This window comes from Triturus cristatus, chromosome 7, assembly GCF_964204655.1.
Source record: "Triturus cristatus chromosome 7, aTriCri1.1, whole genome shotgun sequence".
Classification (NCBI taxonomy): Eukaryota; Metazoa; Chordata; class Amphibia; order Caudata; family Salamandridae; genus Triturus; species Triturus cristatus.
The window spans coordinates 1,376,132,568-1,376,157,317 of NC_140590.1; the positions used below are offsets into that span (position 1 = coordinate 1,376,132,568).

Sequence of the window (24,750 nt, forward strand, 5' to 3'; positions counted from 1 at the left end):
AAATTGCTAAGTATGAAGTAGATTGATGTAGCACATGTACTAGCACTTTTCTTTGCTGTGTCAACTAAAAAGTATGTTTTTTATTATAAGTCTCTATTTATATTTGGTAAGCACAAAGCACTAACACTTTTTTCATGTTTCATTTCAACTAAGAATTTTGTTCTTTTGCCAATGATTATTTAACTCCCTAAATGCATACATTGTTCTTAAAAGGTAAATGCACGATTATCAGCTGCTAGTAGGTCAAGAAATATCTCTAGGAGGGGGATAGGAAATGGACGCGGAATACGAGACCGGTTATTTATAATAAGCACTAAGCACATCCACTTATATTATAGGCACTTTATTATCTTGATGCAGTGATGTGATCTGGATCATGTTAAAGGCACATCACTCTATTTTATGTTAAGAATCTTTTCTAAAGTACATATTGTAATATGTGGTTATAACTATTCAATAAAACAATGTTAAAAAAACAGTCAAAGCTATTGAAAACTCATTTTGCAAACTGAACATTTAAAGTTAGCTGTGATCTTTGATTTAAATGAATTCTAGGTTAATTAATTTTGCTATATATATATATATATATATATATTCTTCGCTCATATTGAGTTTTTACTGATGTTTTCAGTGAACTGTAGATTACAAGTGTTCCGATCAGCATTTTCAAGACGAGACCAGGATGCGTATGGTTGTAATTGATTCTGTGGATCTGGGAATGAGAGGTGGTAATCGGGAATTACTGTTGAGGAAACTAGAATCCCGTTACATTGTGGATTTTGAAAGTCTCGCTCCTAAAGGTTTAAATATGAGCGAAGAATTAGCCGTTCATCTACATGAATAAGCACTAATGAAAGTTTATCCTTAGCTGTTGTAGACTCATTTTAAATTTTGTATTTATATCTGTTTATCTTTCAGACGGTGTTTCAGGAACATTGAGGAAGGTGGTCACACTTATTGTAATGATTATATGCACTAAGTCTTAATTTTGTTAGTTGATATTAGGGTCCTAATTAAATGTGAATTTTGTATTCTTGGTCGACCGCTCTTTGCCTTAACCCCACTTGGGGAATTTAATTGTATGTAATTCTATCACATGTATATAGTGAGGTATTTGCACCAGAGGGCCTTTTGAACCCAGAATGGGTATGTCAACAATAAATCTTGCCTTCATTTAGATATATAGATTGTATAGTTGGCTGGTTCTCTATACCAACTAGAGATCACTTTTGGTCCTGCCCACTAGGGCGATTAGACTATAAATGATTACGTATTTCACATCAATATGAAAATTTCCCTAAATAATTTCCTTATGGGCATAGCATCATAGAGGCACATATTATGTAGGGCATTGTTGTGTGTTGGGCATACGACCAAATTGGGAACATACAGTCACCAGTTTATCCCAAATACCAATCGGAGAACCCCTCCCTTTCTTTTGGTCCCGCCCACTAGGGCGATTGGATTGTGAATGACAACGTAATTCACGTCATCACGTAATGTGACACACTCTCCGAAGGGTCTTATACTACTAAGGCATGCACAAATTCGAGCAACACTGTGTTGGGGCATACAATAATACCACATTGTGGATATATAGTCACCCGTTGTGTATTTGATTAATTAACTTTAAGTGCGTTATCATTACGTAGTCACGTCTGTTTGGGCAACACAACATATGTCTTTGTATAATTACCAATACAATGAATATTTTATTTTGTAAACATGCATTTATCTGTATTTGCAAATAATTGTGTTATCATTGATAGGTATGCAATGTATTAGACATCGTTACAAGATGGCCGCCCAATTCACATCCTTCCTGGCACCATATGTAAACCCGTCATTTAATGAACCTGTGTATTTAAACATGATGGTTTGTTGCATTTTCGAGCGTGACCAAGCCGTAAAGGTGAAACGCGTCGTTCTTGCACTTGAACATTAAACATTTGCATGCAGCTTCGGAGTCCGAGTCTATTTTCGTGATGGCGAAAGTGGTCGTTTTCATATATATATATATATATATATGCATTGGGACATATATTAATATAAACATTTTTAATGATTACATTTTTTTAATGCTTTCCTAATTAAACAAAAACAGAAAGAAGCATCCCTTGATAAGGCACATGGGTACTGCTACAGTGCATTCCCAGTGGTGTAAATCACAATCCCTGACTTCTCTCTCTACATTGCTGCGCATTCCTGACCACCATTACGGTTTTATTCTATTATAGCCTTCTACAGGCCATTAAAGGACCGTTCCAGCGTTAAAGACCCAAGCCACTTGGCCCGCATGTGGGGGCAGGTCTTTGGGGCGCTCAGGCATGGAACAGATTGCCTGCTATGCTGAGAGCCACCACTGACTTAGCAATTTTCAAGAAACACTTAAAAACTTGGCTTTTTAAAAATTACTTAGCCTCGGAGTCCTGCCTTTCGCTCCGTCAGCGCCGGGACACTCTTGTTGAGTAGCTGTGTGCTATATCAAATTCTGTTTGTTAATTAATTCATTCAAAGGTGATGGGCTTTTAACAAGGGAGCAGGCCTTTAATGGCTGGTAAAGCCTGCTACGGTGGGCTCTAAGGCTATTAGAACATTACACCCCTAGAGAGCAGAATGTTCTAATTTGTAAAACAAAGGTCTCATGGAGCCTGAGGGGGTTGAAATCCCCTCGGCTCCGTGAGGCCTTTGTTCACAGCTGTGGCTGTGAACAACCATTGGAATGTTGATGCTCCGGGACTCTACCAGCCATTAGAATCCCAGCTTCAATGGAGCTCTCAACATTCCAATGTTCTAATAATTCAATAAGGTTCCAATATGACTCTTGTGTTTAGTCATCAATGCTCCCTGTCTAAACCTTCCCAATGGAATTATCTTCCTTGATTATTCAACTCTTCGACAGATGATAATATGAACTCAACTAACTTAACTGTCGACACATTGGGCTAACCATTCTTCCTTCACATCTTACCTTTTTCAAATATTGACCATGCCCAGTCTCTTTGGTCCTCTCCTTTTCTCAACTATCAAATGCACCCCCTCCACAGCTTCTGCTACACTTAGCACCACTGTGTCCTAACAATTCATCTACATTTCCGAAATTGAATCCCTGAGTAACCACAACAAACAAACACAGTTGCATTCTGCTTTTGAAGTGTACACACTCTGTGGCATTGGTAAAATTATGACTTAATTGAATGTGAGCTAACAGCAGAAGTTTACACCTGATCTATCTAAAGGCAGCCACAACATTTACCAGTGGCATAATAATAGTTTTCAATCAAACTTTGCACCCCCTTAAGCATGTCTTAAAATATTTGCCTTTTCACAGGCACCCATTTCTTGCTCGGTCAGTGCACACGTCTTCTCTACAGTTTTCAACAATCCTGCCGTGAAAGCCATCACATTTTCATTGGCATTTTCACATCATGCCAGCTTTTCACCAAGTTCAGATGCACCTCTGTCTATGTAGTGACATGTCCCTTCCAAGTCTGAAAAGTTGCAAATACAAGGAATTTATATCTTCATTTACAAACTTACAGTTGTGCTCCTCCTTCCACTAGTACTTCACACCCATCTTCATTGATGACAGCATTTTTTAAATATTCCTTTATAAATTGTGAATACAGATTCATACCAATGAATGACATCAGCTAGTTTTTAAAGTCAGGTCATACTGCCAACTAAATTGCCTCATTCAAATCTCTCGCCCAAGAGACACCTTTGTCATAAGTCGTATAAACCAAACCCCCCACCACTTTCTGATAAAACGCTAATGTTTCTCCTTACCATGCTGCATGGCAAAGGGAGAGTCCGACTGCGAGCACTCATATTTCAAACAGGTTCAGAACATGCACTGATCATTGCCATTGCACTAAGACCCCAAACACATACTATGGCAAGTCAAGGCAAATGGTATTGGTCTGAATCTGAATGGCCCTTATGGATGTCATGAAGTCTGTCACATCTCGACTTAGGTTGTAGTATACCCTCATGGTATGCCGATCTCACGCCTCATATACTATATACGCATTCAACAAATGCAAAATTCCCATATTATTTATATTCAAAAGTGGTGACCACCATGATACTGCTATTCAAAAACGAGTTATTAACATACAGCCTTGGGCTGTATCCTTTCTTCTTTGAAACTGCCACAGGAGACAACCACAGTGATGTCTCCATTATTTCACTTATGCCCAATCACAGAGTAACTCCTGCCACTACTTCCTTTATCTGACAAACTCTATAACACTGCATAATTGCTGTCTCAGAAGCCTTTACAGTACCAGCAGGATGTCCTAGTCTTAACATTCAATATGAAGAAAAACTGGGTGCACATGGGACTGTGAAGGGTCACCATCTGTTGACATGGTAACTGGAAGGATGCGCTAAAGCAACACAGAAGGTGTACTACACAGGAACCGTTTGCCTGTACAAATACGCGCTTACAAACCCAACAAGTGGCTGACATTGAGGCCGGGGTGCTTCTGCCCCTGTTGAGACGCAAGGCCAACGGCTCATTGACCCAGCGAGGACTCCATTTCCCAGGCGCCCCATCGCGCACAGCATCCGCGTCATAGAATTGGAGCTAGGAGCACTTAAAAACATCGAGGGCATACCGCAGAGCGGGACGCGCTTACAAACCCAACAAGTGGCTGACATTGAGGCCGGGGTGCTTCTGCCCCTGTTGAGACGTAAGGCCAACGGCTCATTGACCCAGCGAGGACTCCATTTCCCAGGCGCCCCATCGCGCACAGCATCCGCGTCATAGAATTGGCGCTAGGAGCACTTAAAAACATCGAGGGCATACCGCAGCGCGGGACGCGCTTACAAACCCAACAAGTGGCTGACATTGAGGCCGGGGTGCTTCTGCCCCTGTTGAGACGTAAGGCCAACGGCTCATTGACCCAGCGAGGACTCCATTTCCCAGGCGCCCCATCGCGCACAGCATCCGCGTCATAGAATTGGCGCTAGGAGCACTTAAAAACATCGAGGGCATACCGCAGCGCGGGACGCGCTTACAAACCCAACAAGTGGCTGACATTGAGGCCGGGGTGCTTCTGCCCCTGTTGAGACGTAAGGCCAACGGCTCATTGACCCAGCGAGGACTCCATTTCCCAGGCGCCCCATCGCGCACAGCATCCGCGTCATAGAATTGGCGCTAGGAGCACTTAAAAACATCGAGGGCATACCACAGCGCGGGACGCGCTTACAAACCCAACAAGTGGCTGACATTGAGGCCGGGTTGCTTCTGCCCCTGTTGAGACGTAAGGCCAACGGCTCATTGACCCAGCGAGGACTCCATTTCCCAGGCGCCCCATCGCGCACAGCATCCGCGTCATAGAATTGGCGCTAGGAGCACTTAAAAACATCGAGGGCATACCGCAGCGCGGGACGCGCTTACAAACCCAACAAGTGGCTGACATTGAGGCCGGGGTGCTTCTGCCCCTGTTGAGACGTAAGGCCAACGGCTCATTGACCCAGCGAGGACTCCATTTCCCAGGCGCCCCATCGCGCACAGCATCCGCGTCATAGAATTGGCGCTAGGAGCACTTAAAAACATCGAGGGCATACCGCAGCGCGGGACGCGCGCGGGCGTGCCCGGGCAAAGCCCGGGCCAAGGGCGGGCCCGTCCGCGCCCGTCGGAGCCAGAAGGAGACTGGGCTGGGCCACGTCCCTGTCAACAGTAATATGGGCAAGAGGAAGCTGGCTGCAACTCAGGTACAGGGGGGTTCAAATGCTAAAGTCCCTCGTAAATCCTCCTCTATTATTACCTACCTGACTACAGCGGTGGGTGTGTTGAACAATGAAATTGAGGTTGTGGAAAGGGAGTTGGGTCTAACAGCTAGAGAGGGTGAGGACTTACTACATGTTGAAACGCCATCTATACCACTGGATCCCGAGGTGATCGTAAATAATGGTCCTGGAACTGTCATTGCTCCCGCGGAGATTGCAGGAAGTGATATGGGGGAGCGGGACCGGATCCTGGAAGTGCCTACTACAGACTTGGCAAATGGGGCCAAATATCAGGCTACCAAGACACAGGGACCTTGTGCTTCACTAAAAAAAAACGGGAAAAAACAAAGGGGGCCTAAACCAAATATAGTAAAACCCAGTCCCGGTTTGGACGATAATATACAAATGGCATTGCGGAATCTGGTGGAAGAGATTTTCTCGTCACGGTTTGAGGCGATTTTGACTAATGTTGCCAAGGATGTTATTGATACGATGAACAAGTGTGTGGCGGACCTACGGTGCAAATGTGACCGACTAAATGTTATGATTGACTCATTTAAATCTGACGCTAATCGTCTTTTATTGAATAGTGGGCGTTCTAATCTAGGTCTGAAAACACACTCTAATGCTGATTCGGTAGAAAGTCCTCAACAAAGGAATTGCTCCTTATCTACGGTTAATTTAAATCCTGAGGCACTAACGAGTCATTTGGCTTCTAATGTACGAAAACCTGGTGTTGAATTACATTTGGTTGGGGATAAGAATTGCGGGATTCAAGTCGCTGGTAGTAAGAAGGAGGCATGTAACATGAATGTAGAGGCATGTAACAAGAATGTAGAGCAAATGGGGAAGTCATTTTCTCCTAACTCATCTATAATTAATCTACCTCCAGAAGCTACTCCTCTGGTAGTAGTTTTAGTTGGGGTTCCTCCTCTACCGGCTGGTGATGTTGAATCTACAGCCGCCCTATTGAGAAAAACTAAGTACTGGTGTGAGCGTCATTCCTCAGGTTCAGCGGGGATTTCTGCTAATATCATTATGGCAAGGCGAGTTGGCTGGGTGGGTTATGGCCCCAAACGTGTCACTGGGGATTGCATCATAGTTAATTTCAATAACCAAAATACACCGGGAAGATTGCTATGGAACGCAACGGATCATCTCGGTGGGGTTATTAGAGTTGTGCCCCTGGGGTTTTTCTATCCACCTCCTAGGAGATTGCATGACCCTCTTTTTCCTTCTCAAGTGGATAGGCTTGTCTCTCAAGATGGAGTCATTAGATCATCTAAAGATAGAGTGAGCAAGGCAGTGTTACCATCAGCACAACATTCATCTCTACTACCCACTCCCAGGGATAAAGGGCTGTTGTCCTCTAACAGTTTTTTCCCCCTTTCTCAGCTGGATCAAAATGATTGACCACCAGGGATAGGGGTGTCCAGAGACGATTTGATCCCTACGGTCCAAGATTTGGCTGAGACTACGGAAGACCCCACTCGAAATTGTAAAATTATCACATGGAACATTGCTGGCCTTAATTCTAAGAAACATGATCCCATATGGCTGAATACCATAAAGCAATATGATATAATCGCCCTACAGGAAACATGGGATAAGGGGGACGATTTTTGGTTAGATGGATATAGATCTTTCTCCCTACCGGCATGTCCATCTAAGGCTGGTAGAGCGAAGGGTGGCCTGTTGTTCCTCTTGTCCCTTAACCTCAAAGGTTCTTTATTAAGATTAGAGGTTGATTCAACTAATATATTGGCTTTAGAAGTAAGCCGTCCTAATAATTTTAATCTGTTATTGATTAACTTCTATAATTCAAGTGAACTATAGATAATAATCAGCATTTGGGAAAACTGAATGATTTTCTACTTGAATATAGGAGAGTTCATCCCACTAATTGTTTTATTTTGCTTTTAGGGGATTTTAACATACACTTATGTGATCATGCGTGCCACATAGTAGACAATTTGGTTTACACTATTTCAGAGACCCCGCACTTTGAGCACTCTCTTCGAGGTGCTACCCTGGAGAGTTTTTTGTCTGAATCAGATCTCGTCGAACCCTCTTTTGCTAACTCCTCTGATCGCTATCATACATTCAAGAACGGTGAGACCATTATCGATTATATCTATCTGACTCACAATCTTCTTGAAAAGGTTATATTTTATAATGCCGTATCATCTTCCTTTAGCGATCATAACCCTGTTCTGCTGGAATTAGCTTCAAATTGTGGGTTTTTAGAATTGAATAGGAGAACACTTGGCCCTAAAAACCTGGTAACCCGGGATCAAGATAGGAGGCTTAAGTGGACTAAAGTGATACCATCGCTATTCTTTACTGATTTATGTGCGAACACCAGGGATCTCATATTATTATGTAACGATCCCTTAACTTCGGAGGACGTTACTTTGGAAGCCTTTGTAGGTATTTGTTCGCAGATTGCTACAGATCTGACCACTAAATCTAAGGGATTTGTCCAATTGCATGAAAAATGGTTTGACCAAAGTTGTTTGCAAGCACATAGTGCTCTAATCTCAGCATTGAAAACCTCTCCGCAAGATAGGTCTTTGATAGCGAGCCGTAGGAAACTATATAAACTGGCGATCCAAAAGAGAAAATCTGAAATTAAAGCAGATACTTGGGATGCCTTGATATCTGTAAACGTCTTAAAAGACAGTGCCAAGTTCTGGTCAATTGTAAATACCCCCCTTTTTTCAGGTTTGGATAACAGCTGCCAGGAAATTAATGTTACAGAAGCCCAATGGTTAAATCACTTTGAAGGGATCTATGGCTCTAATGACCCCAATAACTATGAGTCTAATAATTTTTTGCAGCAAGGGCGGTCACCTCTTATTTTTGTTACTGAGGATATAGAAAAGGCCATAAAGGATACATCGAGTAATAAAGCACCAGGCCCTGATCATGTCCCAGCTGATGTCTACAAACATAATCCTAGATTCTGGGCAAAGATTTTGGCCAATGTCTTTAACGCTGTGGCTTTGATTGGGCCTCCTCCATCTTGGTGTCATTCGACAATTATCCCGGTTTTCAAAAAGGGTCAACGGAGTGAACCAAGGTGCTACAGACCCATTTCCCTGATTGATTCGGCTGTCAAAATACTCGGCAAAGTGATTCTAGGAAAGATTACAGTTTGGGCAGAAGATAACAAAATTAGAACTAATTTACAATATGGTTTTCGTAAAGGTCGTGGCACTATAGATCAATGTTTGAACTTGTTTATGCTAATGGGGAAATACACTATGGCTAAGGAAGGCAAGTTGAACCTTGCTTTTATGGACTTGTCCTCAGCTTTTGACCTGGTCAACAGGTCAAAGCTGTGGACAATTCTATTGGAGATGGGTTTAGATCCACCTTTGGTCTACTTTTTAGTAGATCTTCATCGTGATCTTACTGCATCGATCAGGTTATCTCAGGATGGTAGTTGTTCCAAGCCTTTTAAATCTAGAAAAGGGGTTAGACAGGGGTGCATTATGGCACCTCTGTTATTTACCCTTTACATTAATGCCTTGGACAAAACCCTCGTTAAAGCGTGTCTGGATATTCCGCGTGTAGGAGACACTTTAATTCCAGTTCTCCTATACGCGGAAGACGCTGTCTTACTGGCTAGGACGCCGGTAGGCCTACAGAGCCTACTAGATGCTTTTGGTGAATTTATGTCGTCCTTGGATCTAATTGTGAATATAGGTAAATCACAAGTCATGACAATCGGCAGGAGAGCTAAAAAAACAAAAACTTTCTTTTGTAATGGAGGACTAGTGTCGTATGTCCCCTCCTTTACCTACCTTGGGGTAGTTTTTGATGAAAGGAGTACTTGGGCCCCACAACAAAAACTAAAAAAGAACGCAGTAATTAGATCAACTTCTGCTGTTCTAGGTTTTGCGAAACGTTTGGGTGCAAGACCTATGGAGGCCATCTTAAAAATATACTCCTCCAAGTGTCTGGCCATAGCGGGCTACGGCTCCGCTATTTGGGGATACAAACCCCAACCAGATCTTCAGGTGGCTGAAAATAGTTTTCTGCGGAAACTGCTTTCATTACCACAATCTGCCCCTAATTTCTCTCTGCACCAGGAATTAGGTTTGGGATATTTATCTGACACTCTGAGCATGGCTCCGTTACTCTGCTGGCTCAGAGTTTGGCTTAATTCAGACTTGAGTCTCAACCAAGAGATACTTGGGGATTGTGTTAAATTGGATGGAGTTGGTAAGATCAACTGGTTGGTCTATGTTAAAACTATGTTCGCCAAACTGGGACGTCAGGAGTTATATGACCATCCGGAAAACATCAGGAAGGATGATCTGAAATGGGTAAAAAGTAATTTTATAAAATTAATGACTATGGAAAGGGAAGGGAATGAAATACAAAAACCTTTGGTGAGGGCACATTCCCTATTAAAAACTACTTTGTTAATAGAACCCTACCTGCTTATAGTCACCAAACCATTTCATCGTTGGCTCCTGACTAGACTGCAATTTAATTTAATACACTTTATTTTGGGGGACTACCCGACTTGGTCCAAACCTGAGGATGCTGGTTTATGCTCCTGCGATAACTACTCCATCCAAGATACCTTACATTTTGTATTATTTTGTAAACATTATTCAGGGGCCCGAAAGAAGTTCTTGGTTCCCTTACTCAGACAGAAGGGTTTTCTTCAGGCCAAACCCGCCCTACTATATTTACAAATGCTATCCAATAATTGTGAAACTTTTTGTATAGCGTCTTTTCTTGTGGCCGCAGTTAGGGTGAGGGGTAGGATGATAGTCAGTAGGACCTCGCCGCTTGATTAGAAAATGGCATGTATTTACGGAACGGTATTCATCATGTGACCATGACTGTTTATGCACTTTAGCTTCTGAGCAATGAATTATTTTTAAGATTGGTTTTATAATGAATTTAATAGTGTTATTTATTGTATTTTGTATGTGTATATGAATGTATATGTTGTGTGTACTTTTATGATTTTAATTAATCGATTAAAGTGGAATGAACTGAACTGAACTGTACAAATACTAATTAGGAGGAAAAGTTAGCCCTTGCTGTATATTTCCCCTGAACCAGCAGCATAAAACCCTAAACCTAACATTATGCGGGGTTAAAGGCCAGTCATCACACAGAAACTATTTTCTGAGGCTCATATTGAGCTGAATGCTGGCCAAATTCAATGTCTGTACGAAGGAAAAATACATAATATAAGAGTAATGACAGACTAGGTAGTTGATTGTGATGTTTCGTTAAACACGGACAAGGCAGTCCCAGCGGTCGGTATCCTAGTCAACTAACCCCCATTAAGCCTTGAAATTATGATAAATCATAACAATGCACGAATGAAAACCGTACTGCGGCCTTGTCCTGGGAATACATTCTTGATATATTTTCCTATACTGAGCCTGATTCTAAGTCCACTTAATGGCATCTAAGGGGCAAAAGACACTAGTTGAAAACAATGTGCCCAAGATTAAACAATTTGGTCAAGTAGGAGAACAAAGAGTGAAATGCAGGACTACTGTAACTTTCCCTGTATAATACTTTTTAGTGAATATACCATGCGAGACAGGCCCTACCTCTGAAAAGGTGATATTAATGTATACTGGGTTCCAGTCCAGTTTTTTTTAATCACACACTTGCAGCCATCATTTAGTCCAAGTCCAAGTATTTTCATTCTTTGGAAACAATAGGTGCATAGAAATACATCCAGGTAGGGATTGACCAGAAGGACAATATTTGATCATAAATAGGACCAGGATTAAAAACCACAGCTTCTGGTTTTATAGTTTCCAACTTACCCACTGCACTACCACTATGGGGGGGGGGCAAGGCCCAGGGAATACACTCTCCTTCGTTGTACCCAGGTGTTGAGAGTTCTAACCACTTTTAATACACTGTTTATCACGATCATATTTTGGCTAAATTGTAAAGCCAGATGTCACATGACACAGTTCTATTACTAACATGTACACTCTGGACCACATCTAGTAGTTAGGTAACACTGTCTACCCTCCCCGTTCAACTGATTCCTTAAGGGTGATGTGTATATTGTACCAACCCTGCCCACGTTAAGTTAGAGTAGGGTGTTATGGAACAAAAGTCCAAAAATGTAGTAAGCATCTATTATTGCGCCCACACATGAGCAAATATTGTCCCACTCTCCTACCACATCCGTATAAACGTCTTGTGATTGTCCTGCACTCCTGAAGCATTTCTGTGCAGTGTCCTGCTAAGTGACAAATTGGCAATTATATTTGCTGCACACCTTCCCAGTTATTTCTTAGTGGTAGATTATAAACACCCATGCATAACTCCACTAGCATCTTCTGACCTTCTTTCATGGCATTCCCCTCCCCCTTCCTTCATGCCAAGTCTCATCACATCCCTTTTACAAATATTCATGGCACGGATAACTTCCGACTCCCAATTTCTTTAAGGAAAATATCGCCTCCGCATACCCACAATACATGTATTTCACCCCATAAACTTCTTTAAAATCTTTGTGCCGTAATTTATGGCCCCTTTTGTTCAAGGCAGGTCCCAACTGTCACTCTGTGTTCTCTTATGGCAGATATCAGTCCTGCCTAATTTCTCCAAGCACTGTCTCTCACTCCAGCACTTTCCTTTCCTTCATGGCAGGTGACCACCAGCTCTACTGACAGTTTCCATCCCTAGCCACATTCCTTCTGATCAGGTTGTTATGACTTATGTACGTGTCCCTTTATGGACACCGTATTAGTATTGCTTTCTCTTGTCCCTGCGCGGACACCATACTGCCTGTGAGGTCACCGGCTGCAAACTGTCACAAATGACAGTTGACAGCGGATCACCGAACCTACTGCGGTAACTACGCTCCGATCTATGTAGGAGCCAGTGTTGGCGAATTTGATTAAAGAACACACTTCAACCTGATTTCTGCTTACGGGAGTTCTTTACAAAGTGGCGACGATCGCCAACACAAGAACCCACAATTCCAAAGGATTTATTATGAAAACAGCACCTGTTTGGAAGTTTAAAAAAAAAAAAAAAAAGTAGTAGTAAGAAGATTTAAGCCTTAACTAGAAAAGAAGAGGTGTACTCGTAGCGATCCGCGTTAAAGAAACCAAAAGAACTATATAAAGGGTCAGAAAAAAAAATAAGAACTGACACTGTAGTACATGGTTTATATAAACTTAAAAAAAAAAAAAGGAGAGACAGTGGCGTATTGAAATTGAAAAGAACTGAGAAACTGAGCTGCATGGGTGTTAAGCAGGCACAGCATTATTAGGGGCTTTTTGATGTAAATGTTGAGGAGCACTGAAATCGCCTGACAGAAAACACGTTAGACTCTCTGGTGGAGAAAAATCTATGTACTACACATCGAGAAGCTTTGTCGAAATGTAAGGTACACGCATTTTCTAAAAACTGAACATTTCACCTCACAAGGGTATGTAAAAATGTGGCCGTCAAATTCAACGGAAATCCAACTTTGACAGTTCAACTGTCAAACTTAACTTCAACGATCAGCCGCAACCAACAGCTGTTTCCTCCGTCACAGCCAACTGTGGATCCTCGTCATCACGTCGACGCTCAGCATTAGCGTATGCGGCTATCTTGAATGAAAACAAATCAGCAGTCTAGATTACGTGACTACGCACGTCAACGCCATTTTGAGTGTTTATTAGTTAAGGAAAATACAGCGGTAGAGAACTTAAGCACCGGCTTCACAAGAGGACACTCGTGCAAGAAGAAATCGAGGAAACTAAGACAGTAAAGCACAAAAAATACAAGTATAGAAGTAAATAAGGACTACTTCTTACTCATAATGCATATTGCAAGCGTAAAAGGTACATGAAAGTAAAAAAAAATAAAACTAAGAAATAATTCCACCTTTTACTGCTCTTGGTCAATTAGCCTAGTGAGAGCTATATAAAATAATATAAAAAAATCTAGTCCAGTTTTAAGCAGGTCACTTAACTGTCATTTAACACAATTAGTTTTTATTGATTATACAATTTACTAGAGATACTACTTCTAACATGGCTTCAGGTTGTATATGGAACCTTTCCCCACCTGAAACATTCTTACCTGGAGGTAGGGAACCCACACTAACGTGGGAAGAATGGAGGGAGTATTTCCTCAATTACATTTCAGCTTTGGAAGAAAATGAAGAAGTTAAAGCAGAGAAGAAATACAAAATGCTCATGCATTGTTTAGGCGCTGGAGGAATAAAAGGTATACAATGCAATTAACAAGAAAATTAGAGAAGAAAATGAAGGAGATGTTTTTGCTAACGCAATAGATGACCTCAACTCTTATTACAAACCAACAGTTTGTGTAGGAGTAGATAGATATAAATTCTTTCATAGAAAGCAAGGAAAAGAAGAATCAATAGATGAGTATGTGTCGGCAATCAAATAACTTGCAATCAATTGTCGCTTTGATGGGCTCCACGACGAGTTTATAAGGGACCAAATAGTGATGCAGGGATCCAACTCCAGCATCCAAGACAATTTGGGCCAAGGGCGAATACCCACTGCAAAACATAATTGACATTGCAAGAAAAGCCGAGCTCACAGGCCGTTGTGCCACAGCAGTATTATCAGAGAATAAGGAGAAGAAAGAGGGAGACACTATAAGCAAAGTGACTGATCAGAAATACAAGCCCAAGCAGAGCTGGAACAGAAAGAACACTAGACCAATATATAAAAAATACAAAACGAAGAACTGGGGGCATTGTTACAAGTGTTTAAGCACATCACACATGGCAAATGATCTGAAATGCCCGGCATGTGAAGTAAAGTGTTCACATTGTGGTGTCAAGGGAAATTTCCTCAAAGTCTGCAATAAGCGGAAGCCACAACATGTAAAGATAGTGGATGAAACAGAAGAAAACAACCAGAACACTTCGGACGAAGACGACATTAACATGTTTGTTATGAACATTGATGAAGAACCAGTCAACAAAGTCAATGAAGTAAGCACCACAAAGACAAGGAAACCCATATGCAGCATGACTAGAGGGGGTGTGGATATCAGCATTGTGGCAGACTCTGGGTTACCGTATACAATAGTCAACGAGAGAGTCTGGGAGGAAAAGTTTAAACCAAGCATTGGCAATCAACTTGAAAGAGCAGACATCATAATTAAATCATTCACCCGAGAGCCTATTGACTTATGTGGCTACAGAAAATGAAACTTTGTATACAAAGGAAGAGAGTCTGCGGGTAAACTCTGTGTGTCCAGAGTAGGCCCCTCAGTACTAGGATGGATGGACCAGGGAAATCTGGGTATAATCCTCGACCCTAGCAAAGCAGACCCAGTGTTAAGTGTATCTGACAACAATGACTATGCAAAATCTTTACTCAACAAATACCCCAGGGTGTTTAGAGGGGCTGTGGGAGTTCTAAAAGGATACCAACATAGAATCAAACTAAAGCCAATCACAACCCCAGTGGTACATAAAGCAAGTAACATCCCGTTCGCCATAAGGGATGAAATAAAGACTCAATTGGACAAACTTCTAGAAGAAGGAATAATTGAAAGGGTGGAAGCATCGGAATGGGTCGCCCCCCCTTGTCGTCGTAAATTGAGACTTTGTGTGGACCTACGAGACCTCAACCAAAACATTGTGGTGGAGCAATATCCCCTCCCTAAAATAAATGAGATGCTAGCTACCACCAAGGGTATTAAGTGGTTCTCCACCATTGACTTAAAATCGGCCTATCACCAGGTGCCTCTGCATCGTGATAGTCAGTCAGTCAATAAAGCTTTATTATCGGCTACAAACCATAAAAGCAGTATACACACAAGAAAAAAAAAATACAACATTTCCAACATCCCACAGCACAATGAATTCATGAATAGATAAAATACTCCTAAGGTAATTAAAAGTGGATAGGACCAAATAATAATCCTATACAATAAAAACATAAAATATACAGAATAAGATCAATCCTTAGCTATGCTGTGTCTAAGGTGTCACAGATAAAGCGAGTAATTGCTGTTTAATTTTAGCACCTCGAACGCACCACATAGCCCTAAGGTATCTAAAAGTCGCGTAAACAATTAGGGGTGTAGTGTCAAATTTGAGTATTCTGAAGGCTTCCCTATAATCTCTAAGACCCAATAGTTTACAGAGCGGAATAATCCATTTAGCTCTGGCCCTAGCGTAGAAGGAGCAAAAGAGCAGAGCATGCAGATCCGTCTCTTCACAACCTTCACAACTTACGCATAAGCTAGAAACAATAGGGACGACTGACCACTTGTTTATCGCAGCCCGCAGAGGAAGTGTCCCGTGTCTCAATTGAACATACAGCTTCTTTGCCAGTGCGGGTTGAATATTGTCCAAACATTTCTCGAAACAATAGTGGTCCTTCGCCTCCAGAAACCTGTTAGTCAGCCTGCCCAATGACGGATTAGTAAGAGCAAGATCCAATCGATACTTGTTAAGTAAAATGACCAACTCTCTCCTAGATAATAAGGGACACTTCTGCTTTGGAGCGAGCCAGATGTCTCCCTTACCCAGTGTCTGGCACGCATGCTTAACATATTTTAACCAGGGAATTTTCCCAGCCCCCCTTAAGGAAAGTAGATCCCTTAGATCATCCCTATAACTTAGCAGCTCCGGGGTTGACCAAAGCCGCCTCCAATACAACACGGGACGATTCGAGATAACCCCCTGAATGGAGGCTAAACCCAAGACTAAACGTAAGGGGAGTAATGGTGTACTCTGAGGAAGACTGATTAGGCGCCTAATAAAGATGTTCTCAGTAATCGTCAAGGAAGTGGCGCTCAAATGGCCCCATAGAGCGCCCCACCTCTCGCCTGAGACTTATATATTTCTAGGGGCGGTCCCAGGGATTTGAGTGGCGACTCACTGTGAACTTTTAGAATGCCACCAGAGGATTGGGCCAGCTTCATATTTGCCTTGGCTACCCGAGGCCCCCACCCCATCTTATCGTTAAGTGTTACACCTAGATAATCAAAGGTGGAGACTCTTTCCAACACCACTCCATCCAAGTGGGGGTGCGAGCAACTAGATATTTTTGCGTTGAAAGCCATAAATTTGTTTTTAGCCAAATTGATCTCCAAGTTCCTTGACTTACAAAATAGGCAGAATGCCTCCAGTGTTCGCTGTATACCCATAGAGGTTCTTGATAGCAAAAGGGTATCATCAGCGAACATCAGGGCTGGGATCTTCCGAGCTGCCAAACTGGGGGAATCCAAATCCCTCGCCCCCAGGAGTTTTTCAATGAATCCATTAAGGACCAGAGAAAAAAGAGTGGGGGCCAACACACACCCCTGCCTCACTCCCCTTTCCACCGGGAATGGGGCCGAGAGCTCCCCGTTTCTCCCATACCTCACCCTCGCGAAGGTGCCTTGGTGTAACCGTTTAAATAATTGACACAAGTATGTTGGAGCTCCCATCTCCCTCAAAATGGCCCAGAGCTTATCCCTCTGGACCAGATCGAAGATCTACAAAGATCAAATACAGGCTACCGGCCCCCAAAGTCACAGTTTTCCAGAATACCAATTGAAGTCTAAACAGTTGGTCGATGGTAGAGACCTTACAACGAAAGCCCGCTTGAAGGGAGGTCAGGATGTGTTGGTCATCAATCCAACTCTGCAACCTTGTTAGTAAAGTGCGAGCAAACAGTTTCTGCAAGACATCAATAAGGCTAATGGGACGGTAAGTAGCCGGGTCGAGAGGGGAGGCCTTTTTGTGAATAGGAATAATCTCGGCCCCCAACCAGGTTCCGGGAATTTCCATACCATGTAGAATAGCATTGAATAGTAACCAAATATAGGGAACCCAGACCTGCTGCTCACTCGAGAATAAATCTCCTGGGATTCTAGCCAATCCCGGGGCTTTCCCTGAAGCCAGACTTTTAAGGGCCACTTTAATTTCCTGGATGGAAAAGGGTGGGCACTCATCCTCCTCCAATAATGCTAGAGACAATGGGCTCCTAACAGGGAGGCCTGGGTCTGCCACTGAAGCAACATTCGAGAGGGAGTACAATGGCTTAAAATGGGCTAACCAAACCTCTTCACTCAGGTTCGGTGTAAAAGCGGGAATCCCTTCTGGCGATCCTGATCTCACTAGATTCCAGAACTCGGTATAATCATGCCTGTCCAAGGCTTCTTTTATGTTAGCCCATCTTAGTTCCTCCCACTCTAACTTAGCCGCCGCTTGTATGGCTTTATATGCAGTTCTTGCCACTCGAATGCTCTGTACAAGGCCAGTTTTAACCTCGCTGACCAGTACTCTTCGCCTGTCTACAGGCTTTATTATACCATTGGGCCTGTTTTTTTTGCTCGTAACCTGTTATTTACTGGGATGTAGAAGTAATCTGTCAATTTACTAGTTAGACTAAAGTGGATGCGGTCCAATTCTTGGAAATAGGAAGGATCGTAATTCCCAATAGGGAGATCGAAAGCCTCCGCTAATTTGCACGCTACACATGAATAGAGCTCAGCCACTTTTCCAGAAACTAACACGAACCTAGCCCATCTGATGCGTCTGCCACCAGCCACTGAGATCAGGTTTGTGTCAGCAAAGGTCTCCATCTCCCCCCTTCCATGTGAGTGGCCCAGTTTATGTTTTAGTTCCAGAGAGAGAAAGTTATGATCACTGTCAACCCTCTGGATAACACAAAAAGCCCTTATTTGGGACCAAAGTTCTATATTGACTATGATATAATCAATAGTAGAACTCTTCCCCACTCTGTTAAATGTAAAATTCCCTGGAACGTCAGGAGGGACTCTACCATTACAGGCCCTAAGAGAGTGGGCTACCAAAAGCTTATTAATCTGCAAAGCCACTGGCGATAAACCCCTGGCTGGATACACCAAGCACTCCTGGATGTGCCAGATGGAATCCTCATCCAAGGTTACCGAAGGGATCCCTACCAGGGGTTCAAAGTGGCAATTGAAGTCACCCCCAATGATTCTATGGGAGGATGGTAAAGTAGATGATAGAAGCTCATCGAGAGCCTCTAGCATAGATAACCCCAACTCATTGGGGGAAAGACGCAGATACAAGTTAATAACCAACACTGATGAGCCATCCAGGAATTTAAGAACGACAGGAAGAAGATCTGGGGAGTGGGAATCAACTACTTTCACCGAACACCCCAGGGACAAAGATAGCCAAATACACAGTCCCCCTGAGGGTCTTCCTCGAGGACCCTGAACCGCCGGTAGATAAAATGTTGCGAAACCCACCCTGTTGGGCGGATGCAACATCCAAGTTTCTTGGAACAAGCAGAAGTCGTATTGATCCACCAGCTCCCCCCAATCTGGTTCACATAACTTAGAATTCAGCCCTGCAACATTCCAGGAACCCACTAATGGGCCTGGAGAGGCCGCTACTTGGGGGCTAGGCAGGACTGAAAGGGGCATATGGATGGATAAAGACTCTGCGGGGTTAACCAATTCGAGTCCCTCCAACGGCAAGCTTGTGATTGGATTTGCACCAGTATTTAAGGAAGGGGCTAATCCCGTACCTTCTTCCAAGGCCACTGTAGCCTCCACAATGCCCCCCGAAGCATGAAAGGCAGATATGTTAAGCCCTGGTAGTTGTGGAAGTCAATCTACACAACTCAGAGCACTATATCGGTTGGCTAAAGGTACATGGTATTCGCCCTCCAAAGTGTCCTTATAGTGGCGATTTGGTCTAAGTCCCACGGATGTGGTATCGCTAGTATAAAAATACCCCAAGGGAAGTGGAATAATCTCGCCCGTTTCACCACAGCCACCCCAATCAAGAATATACTTAACCACTCCAGGATCCCTAAAGTTAACAATCACGCACTCCCCTCCTATATCTTTCGATTTGGTTCCCAACCAAGTAACTCTTCTAACAAGGAGAATTTCCCCCTGTCCCGATCTCATTAATGGTCTATGACGATTTAGCCAAAAGATTATTTTATTCTTTAACTCACTATGTGATTCACCTCGATCGCCCAACAGCGGGGGGACACCTGTTAATACCACCACATATGGAGAAGCCTCGGGGGGTAACTGGGGATATAATGTTGATCGGCAATCTCCATCTATTGGACAGTTGATGTTTGTTTTTTGGAGCACCCGGCCCCCCACCCTCTGCGGGTTACTATTAGGTTTGTGAGATGGAAGTGGAGCCGGAATAGATAGAGTGGCGTTATCCGGGAGTACCCTGGGACTGGTATCAGGACCGGCATTTAAAGTATTAGGGGAACATGCAGGCATGTTCGTTAATAACGAACCCGATGCCTGGTTAACAATTCGTGACCCTTGACTAAGACTGGGATCGAGTGCCAGATGATCAGTATTTCCTACAGCCACTATTTGTGGATTGTTCCTACGTAGGGATGGCAAATGTTCTCCCCATGGCACTTATTATTAATCAAAGAAATAATTTTATCAATTCTACTTGATAGAGTTTTAAACTGCGAATTGATAAGCTGTTCCATTTGTACTTGCAAATCGATGAATAGATGAGTAACCCAGATCGGGGGAGCTAAAGATGAAAAGGGGGTGCCTAACTCATATTTGGCGGTATCTAATGCTGGAGTAGTAACCTTAGCTGGAGTTTTTTTTCAATTTAGATTTCTTATTCCTAGGGCAGGACTTATAGCCCTTTTTAGTCACTTTAGGACCTGATTCAGTAGACAGTTTGGGACAATTTGGCACAATTTGTCCAGAAACTTGTCCTGTCTGAGCGCAAGGAAGCTCAGCAAAGGAAGGAGCTAGTAGTGAATCAGATGAAATACAAGTGCCTAAAGATACATTTCCAGGTAACAATACCGGGGGTATAACTGGAGTGATAGAAAGACGTCTTTCAGTATTCTCAATAGCTGAGGCTACTACCCCTATGGTTTTTTGCAACATTTTGTCAATGGCAGTTAAGCTTGGAATTTGCGCTACTGAGGCTGTATTTTGTCTGGTACTCGGGCGAGAAGTAGAAGGATTTGTTTTACCCATATTGTAACAACTGCAAACTTGACAATTAGAAGCCTAATAACCCCGTAGTTCACAACTTACGGTAATATCTTTACAAACTTAAATACCAAATAACAATAAGCAAAAAACGTATCTATAACGCCTAGCTCAGACTAAACAAATATATAGCAGTTTAGTTAGATAGTACCAAAGTAAAGTCCCACTTCTGAATCGTTGGGAACCAACAAGGGAGTCAGCCCGGCCCGGCCTCCCTTGGCCGCTGACGGCCACAGATAGCCCGCCCTTTGCCCGGGCTTCGGCCGGCGCACCCCCGCACGCGTCCGGCACCGCGGGAGCGACGAGTCGCTTTTGAAGCCCTTGATGGAACACAGGTGCGGCAGCTTAGCAGTCCTGCTAAGGATCCTGGGCACAGTAGTCCTCTAACACGCTGGATACAGGTGCTGCATCGTGATAGTAAGAAGCTGACAACGTTCATTACACCATTTGGTTGTTTTAGGTTTACTCGTGTACCTTTCGGTCTAGCCTCGGCGGCCGCAATGTTTCAAAGACTTATGCATAACATCTTTGAAGGGGTTTCAGGAATACTACTCTTCCAGGATGACATTCTGGTTATGGGCAAAACCAAGGAAGAGCACGACAACAAGGTCAAGCAAGTATTGGAAATTCTGGACAAGAAAGGGTTGACTGCTGAGCACCTCAAATGCAAGTTTGCAAGCAACTCAGTCAACTATCTTGGCCACCAAATCACCGGCGAGGGAATCAGCCCCAAAAAAAGAGAACTCATCCAGGCCATAAAAGACTCACCGGTACCCAACAACAAGGATGAACTGCGATCTTTCCTGGGATTGGTGGAGTTCTACGCCAAATTCATCAAAAACTTCTCGCATAAAACATATGTTTTGAGGCAACAGCTAAAACTTAAGAATAAATTCGAATGGACAGAGGAATGCGAGAAAACGTTTCAGAACCTAAAAAAGGACATGTGCACCGTGTTACCCCTTCAAGGATTCGACCCTTCACTGCAAAACTTTGTAACAACAGATGCAAATAATAAAGGGTTGGGCGCAGTACTCACCCAGAAAGACACCAGAGGTGTGGAATACACCATAGCCTTTGCCTCACTTTTGTTGACTCCAGCAGAAGAAAACATCTCAGTAATAGAACGTGAGGCACTAGCATGTGTGTGGGCCTTAGAACACTTCAGGCAATTTGTTTGGGGCAGAAGAGTCACTTTGTGCACAGACCACAAGCCCTTAACAAAGGTGTTCACAACAATGGGACTGTATACGGCTTCGTCCAGGTTAGCCAGGCTATCGGTGCGCTTGTGCACAGACCACAAGCCCTTAACAAAGGTGTTCACAACGATGGGACTGTATACGGCTTCGCCCAGGTTAGCCAGGCTATCGGTGTGCTTGTTCGACTATATGTACAACGTCCAATATGTCCCTGGAGTGAAAAACGTGGTGGCTGACTTTTTAAGCAGAATGCCTGTCGGGACAACTAGCAACGATAACACCACCGATACGGATGAGTCAAGCATAGCTAAAGTACTTGAACAATCCAGCGGAATTTCTTAAGAAGAGTGGCTCATGGAGCAAAACAAAGACAATACCATTTGTCAAGTAATACAAATGCTGACTGATGGATGGACTTGCAAAAGTAAACTAGCAGAACCACTAAGACACTTCTGGGAAGTGAAAAACGAATTGTCACTAGAAAACGGATTCCTTTTGAGAAGTGGAAGATTTGTACCACCAAGAAACCTCAGAACAAAGATACTTAAGTTATGTCACGAAGGACACTTGGGCATGGTCAAAACTAAGAGCAGAGTCAAAAACACGTACTGGTGGCCAGGCGTTAGCCTAGATGTAGAGAGAACGGTCAGAGAGTGCACCCTCTGCATGGACTCAGACAAAACACAGGTGACATTTAAACCACCTCTACACCCCATTCCCTGCCCGTCCATGCCATGGGAGAGAATAGGTATCGACATAATGGGACCTATATCAGATGGCCTGGAACAATGGTATGTAATAGTTATCATTGATCACTTCACAAAGTGGCCAGAAGTTAAAATTATCAACAAACCAGATGCATTAAACGTAGTCAAGTTCATGGATGAAACTTTTTCATGAGAGGGTCTCCCCAAACAGATAGTAAGTGACAACGAGGCTCAATTCATGTCTGAAACATTCAAGGATTACATTCTTAAACACAAAATTGAGCATAAAACTACATCTGTATATCACCCAGCAGGAAACGGAGCCGTAGAAAGATTCAACCGAGTCATTAAAGGTATAATTCAACTGGCTAACAGCAACAACCTCAACTGGAAACAAGAAGTACTTAAGACTGTGTGGGCCTACAGGATAACACCATGCGAACCAACAGGACACTGTCCATTTGAACATATGCGGCGCAGGAATCCTCTTTCAAAGGACAATGTGGGCTGGGTTACGGCAGCCAAGAGAGTACACTGGTCATCCCAACTGGTCAGAGAAAGACTCATGCATGCTCATTTCAGGGGCAAGATGATTTATGACAACAAGCACGGGTGCAAACCTGTAGAGCTCAAGGCAGGAGACATCGTCAAGGTAAAAAGAAGTGGTCACATGGGGAAGGGTCAGGACAGATACACTCCTCCCCTGTCCGTACGTGAAGTGTACTGCAATTCCGCACTCTTGAGCGATGGTAGAGTGTGGCACTTTTCTGCCCTTTCTGCCTACAGACATCCCATGAAGAACCCTGAAGCTACCATGCCCAGTGAGTTGACGAGACTCTCCCGAAGTACTAACGAACGACATGGCACAACCTTGTTCTTCAGACTATGAATCTGACTATGAGTTTCCTGCACCACCTACCACGACATCACGTGGCCAATCCCTGCGCCTGTGAACACCTCATCTAATCTGGTTGTCACAGAGAGAGTCAGAGCATGTTGCCGTCCACGCCCATGCGCGACACTACACAATCTATTAGTAGGAGCAGAGTAGGAAGGCTGTTAGGTCCACCTGTAAAACTTAAAGACTATATTTGTGAGTAGCCTGCCACTGTACTCATTTTTGTTTCTCTCCTTTCTTTCCCTTCCCCTTTCTTCCATAAGTGGGAAGATGTGTTATGACTTATGTACTTATGTCCCGTTGTGGACACCGTATTAGTATTGCTTTCTGTTGTCCCTGCGCGGACACCATACTGCCTGTGAGGTCACCACCAGCTGCGAACTGTCACAGTTGACAGCTGATCACCGAACCTTTTGCGGTACCTACGCTCCGATCTATGTAGGAGCCAGTATTGGCGAATTTGATTAAAGAACATACTTCAACCCGATTTCTGCTTACGGGAGTTCTTTACACAGGTGTACTTGCACTTTGTCCCAATATCTAGCGAGGCTGTACTGTACGGCACCTATCCTCGTTCAGTTTCATTCAGCAGCTTTCGATCCACTCCCTAGTATAAGCGATTATGCTGGACATCTGGCGTATACAGTGACTCTTCCACGCTGTTCTCACCTCTTTTCCAGGAGACGAGCGGGGACACCACCTCCACCCTCTCGCAGATGAAGGCAGCCAAATTAGAGCGGAACAATACTGCCCGTATAGTGGCACCCACCAAAGCCACCAGCAACAAGGGAGTCGCCATCTTCACTACACGGAAAAGACCAACGCGCGAGGCCTTTCGGTGCTTGTAGTTCTCCGGAAGCAGCAGCCCCTAGGAGCTCTGCGGGATAGTCAACATTTAGAACTACGACTCCCTAAACTCAAAGCAGCAGCTGCTTCCGCACTCTGACAGCACCAATCAGTTAATTCTTATTACGCTGTCACTGAATGCTTTCGCTTCCGACGCTGCAGCTGATGTAGCAAATCTTGCTTCTAGGCAACAGAAGTAGCCCGAGTACACACTCTATTTTGGGGGCACATGTGCAAATGTGGTTTAGACGCTCGTCACCCCTCTTAGCAGGCAATGATAGTGAACGAGTAATCAATCCATGGCAAGATTTTTTTATAGACCCAGATCCAAAAAGAACACTAGAGTGACCTAGAATTTTTATTTTTTTCCAATGCTCTTAAGGAT

At 43.4% G+C, this 24,750-nt stretch overlaps 1 protein-coding gene across 2 annotated transcripts in view; it reads right to left on the reverse strand.

The window, feature by feature from the left end:
* PIGU (phosphatidylinositol glycan anchor biosynthesis class U) overlaps positions 1-24,390 on the reverse strand; it is a 193,634-nt gene extending 169,244 nt beyond the window's left edge. Inside the window, exon 1 of one of the 2 annotated variants that reach the window (XM_085619097.1) lies at positions 24,189-24,390. In XM_085619097.1, the coding sequence (XP_085475223.1) occupies positions 24,189-24,318 (130 nt within the window). In that variant the 5' untranslated portion in view covers positions 24,319-24,390. Of the gene's footprint in view, positions 1-13,248; positions 13,347-24,188 lie in introns of those variants that run through there. The other variant, XM_085619098.1, reaches the window with a different exon arrangement.
* Positions 24,391-24,750: the final 360 nt, after the last annotated feature.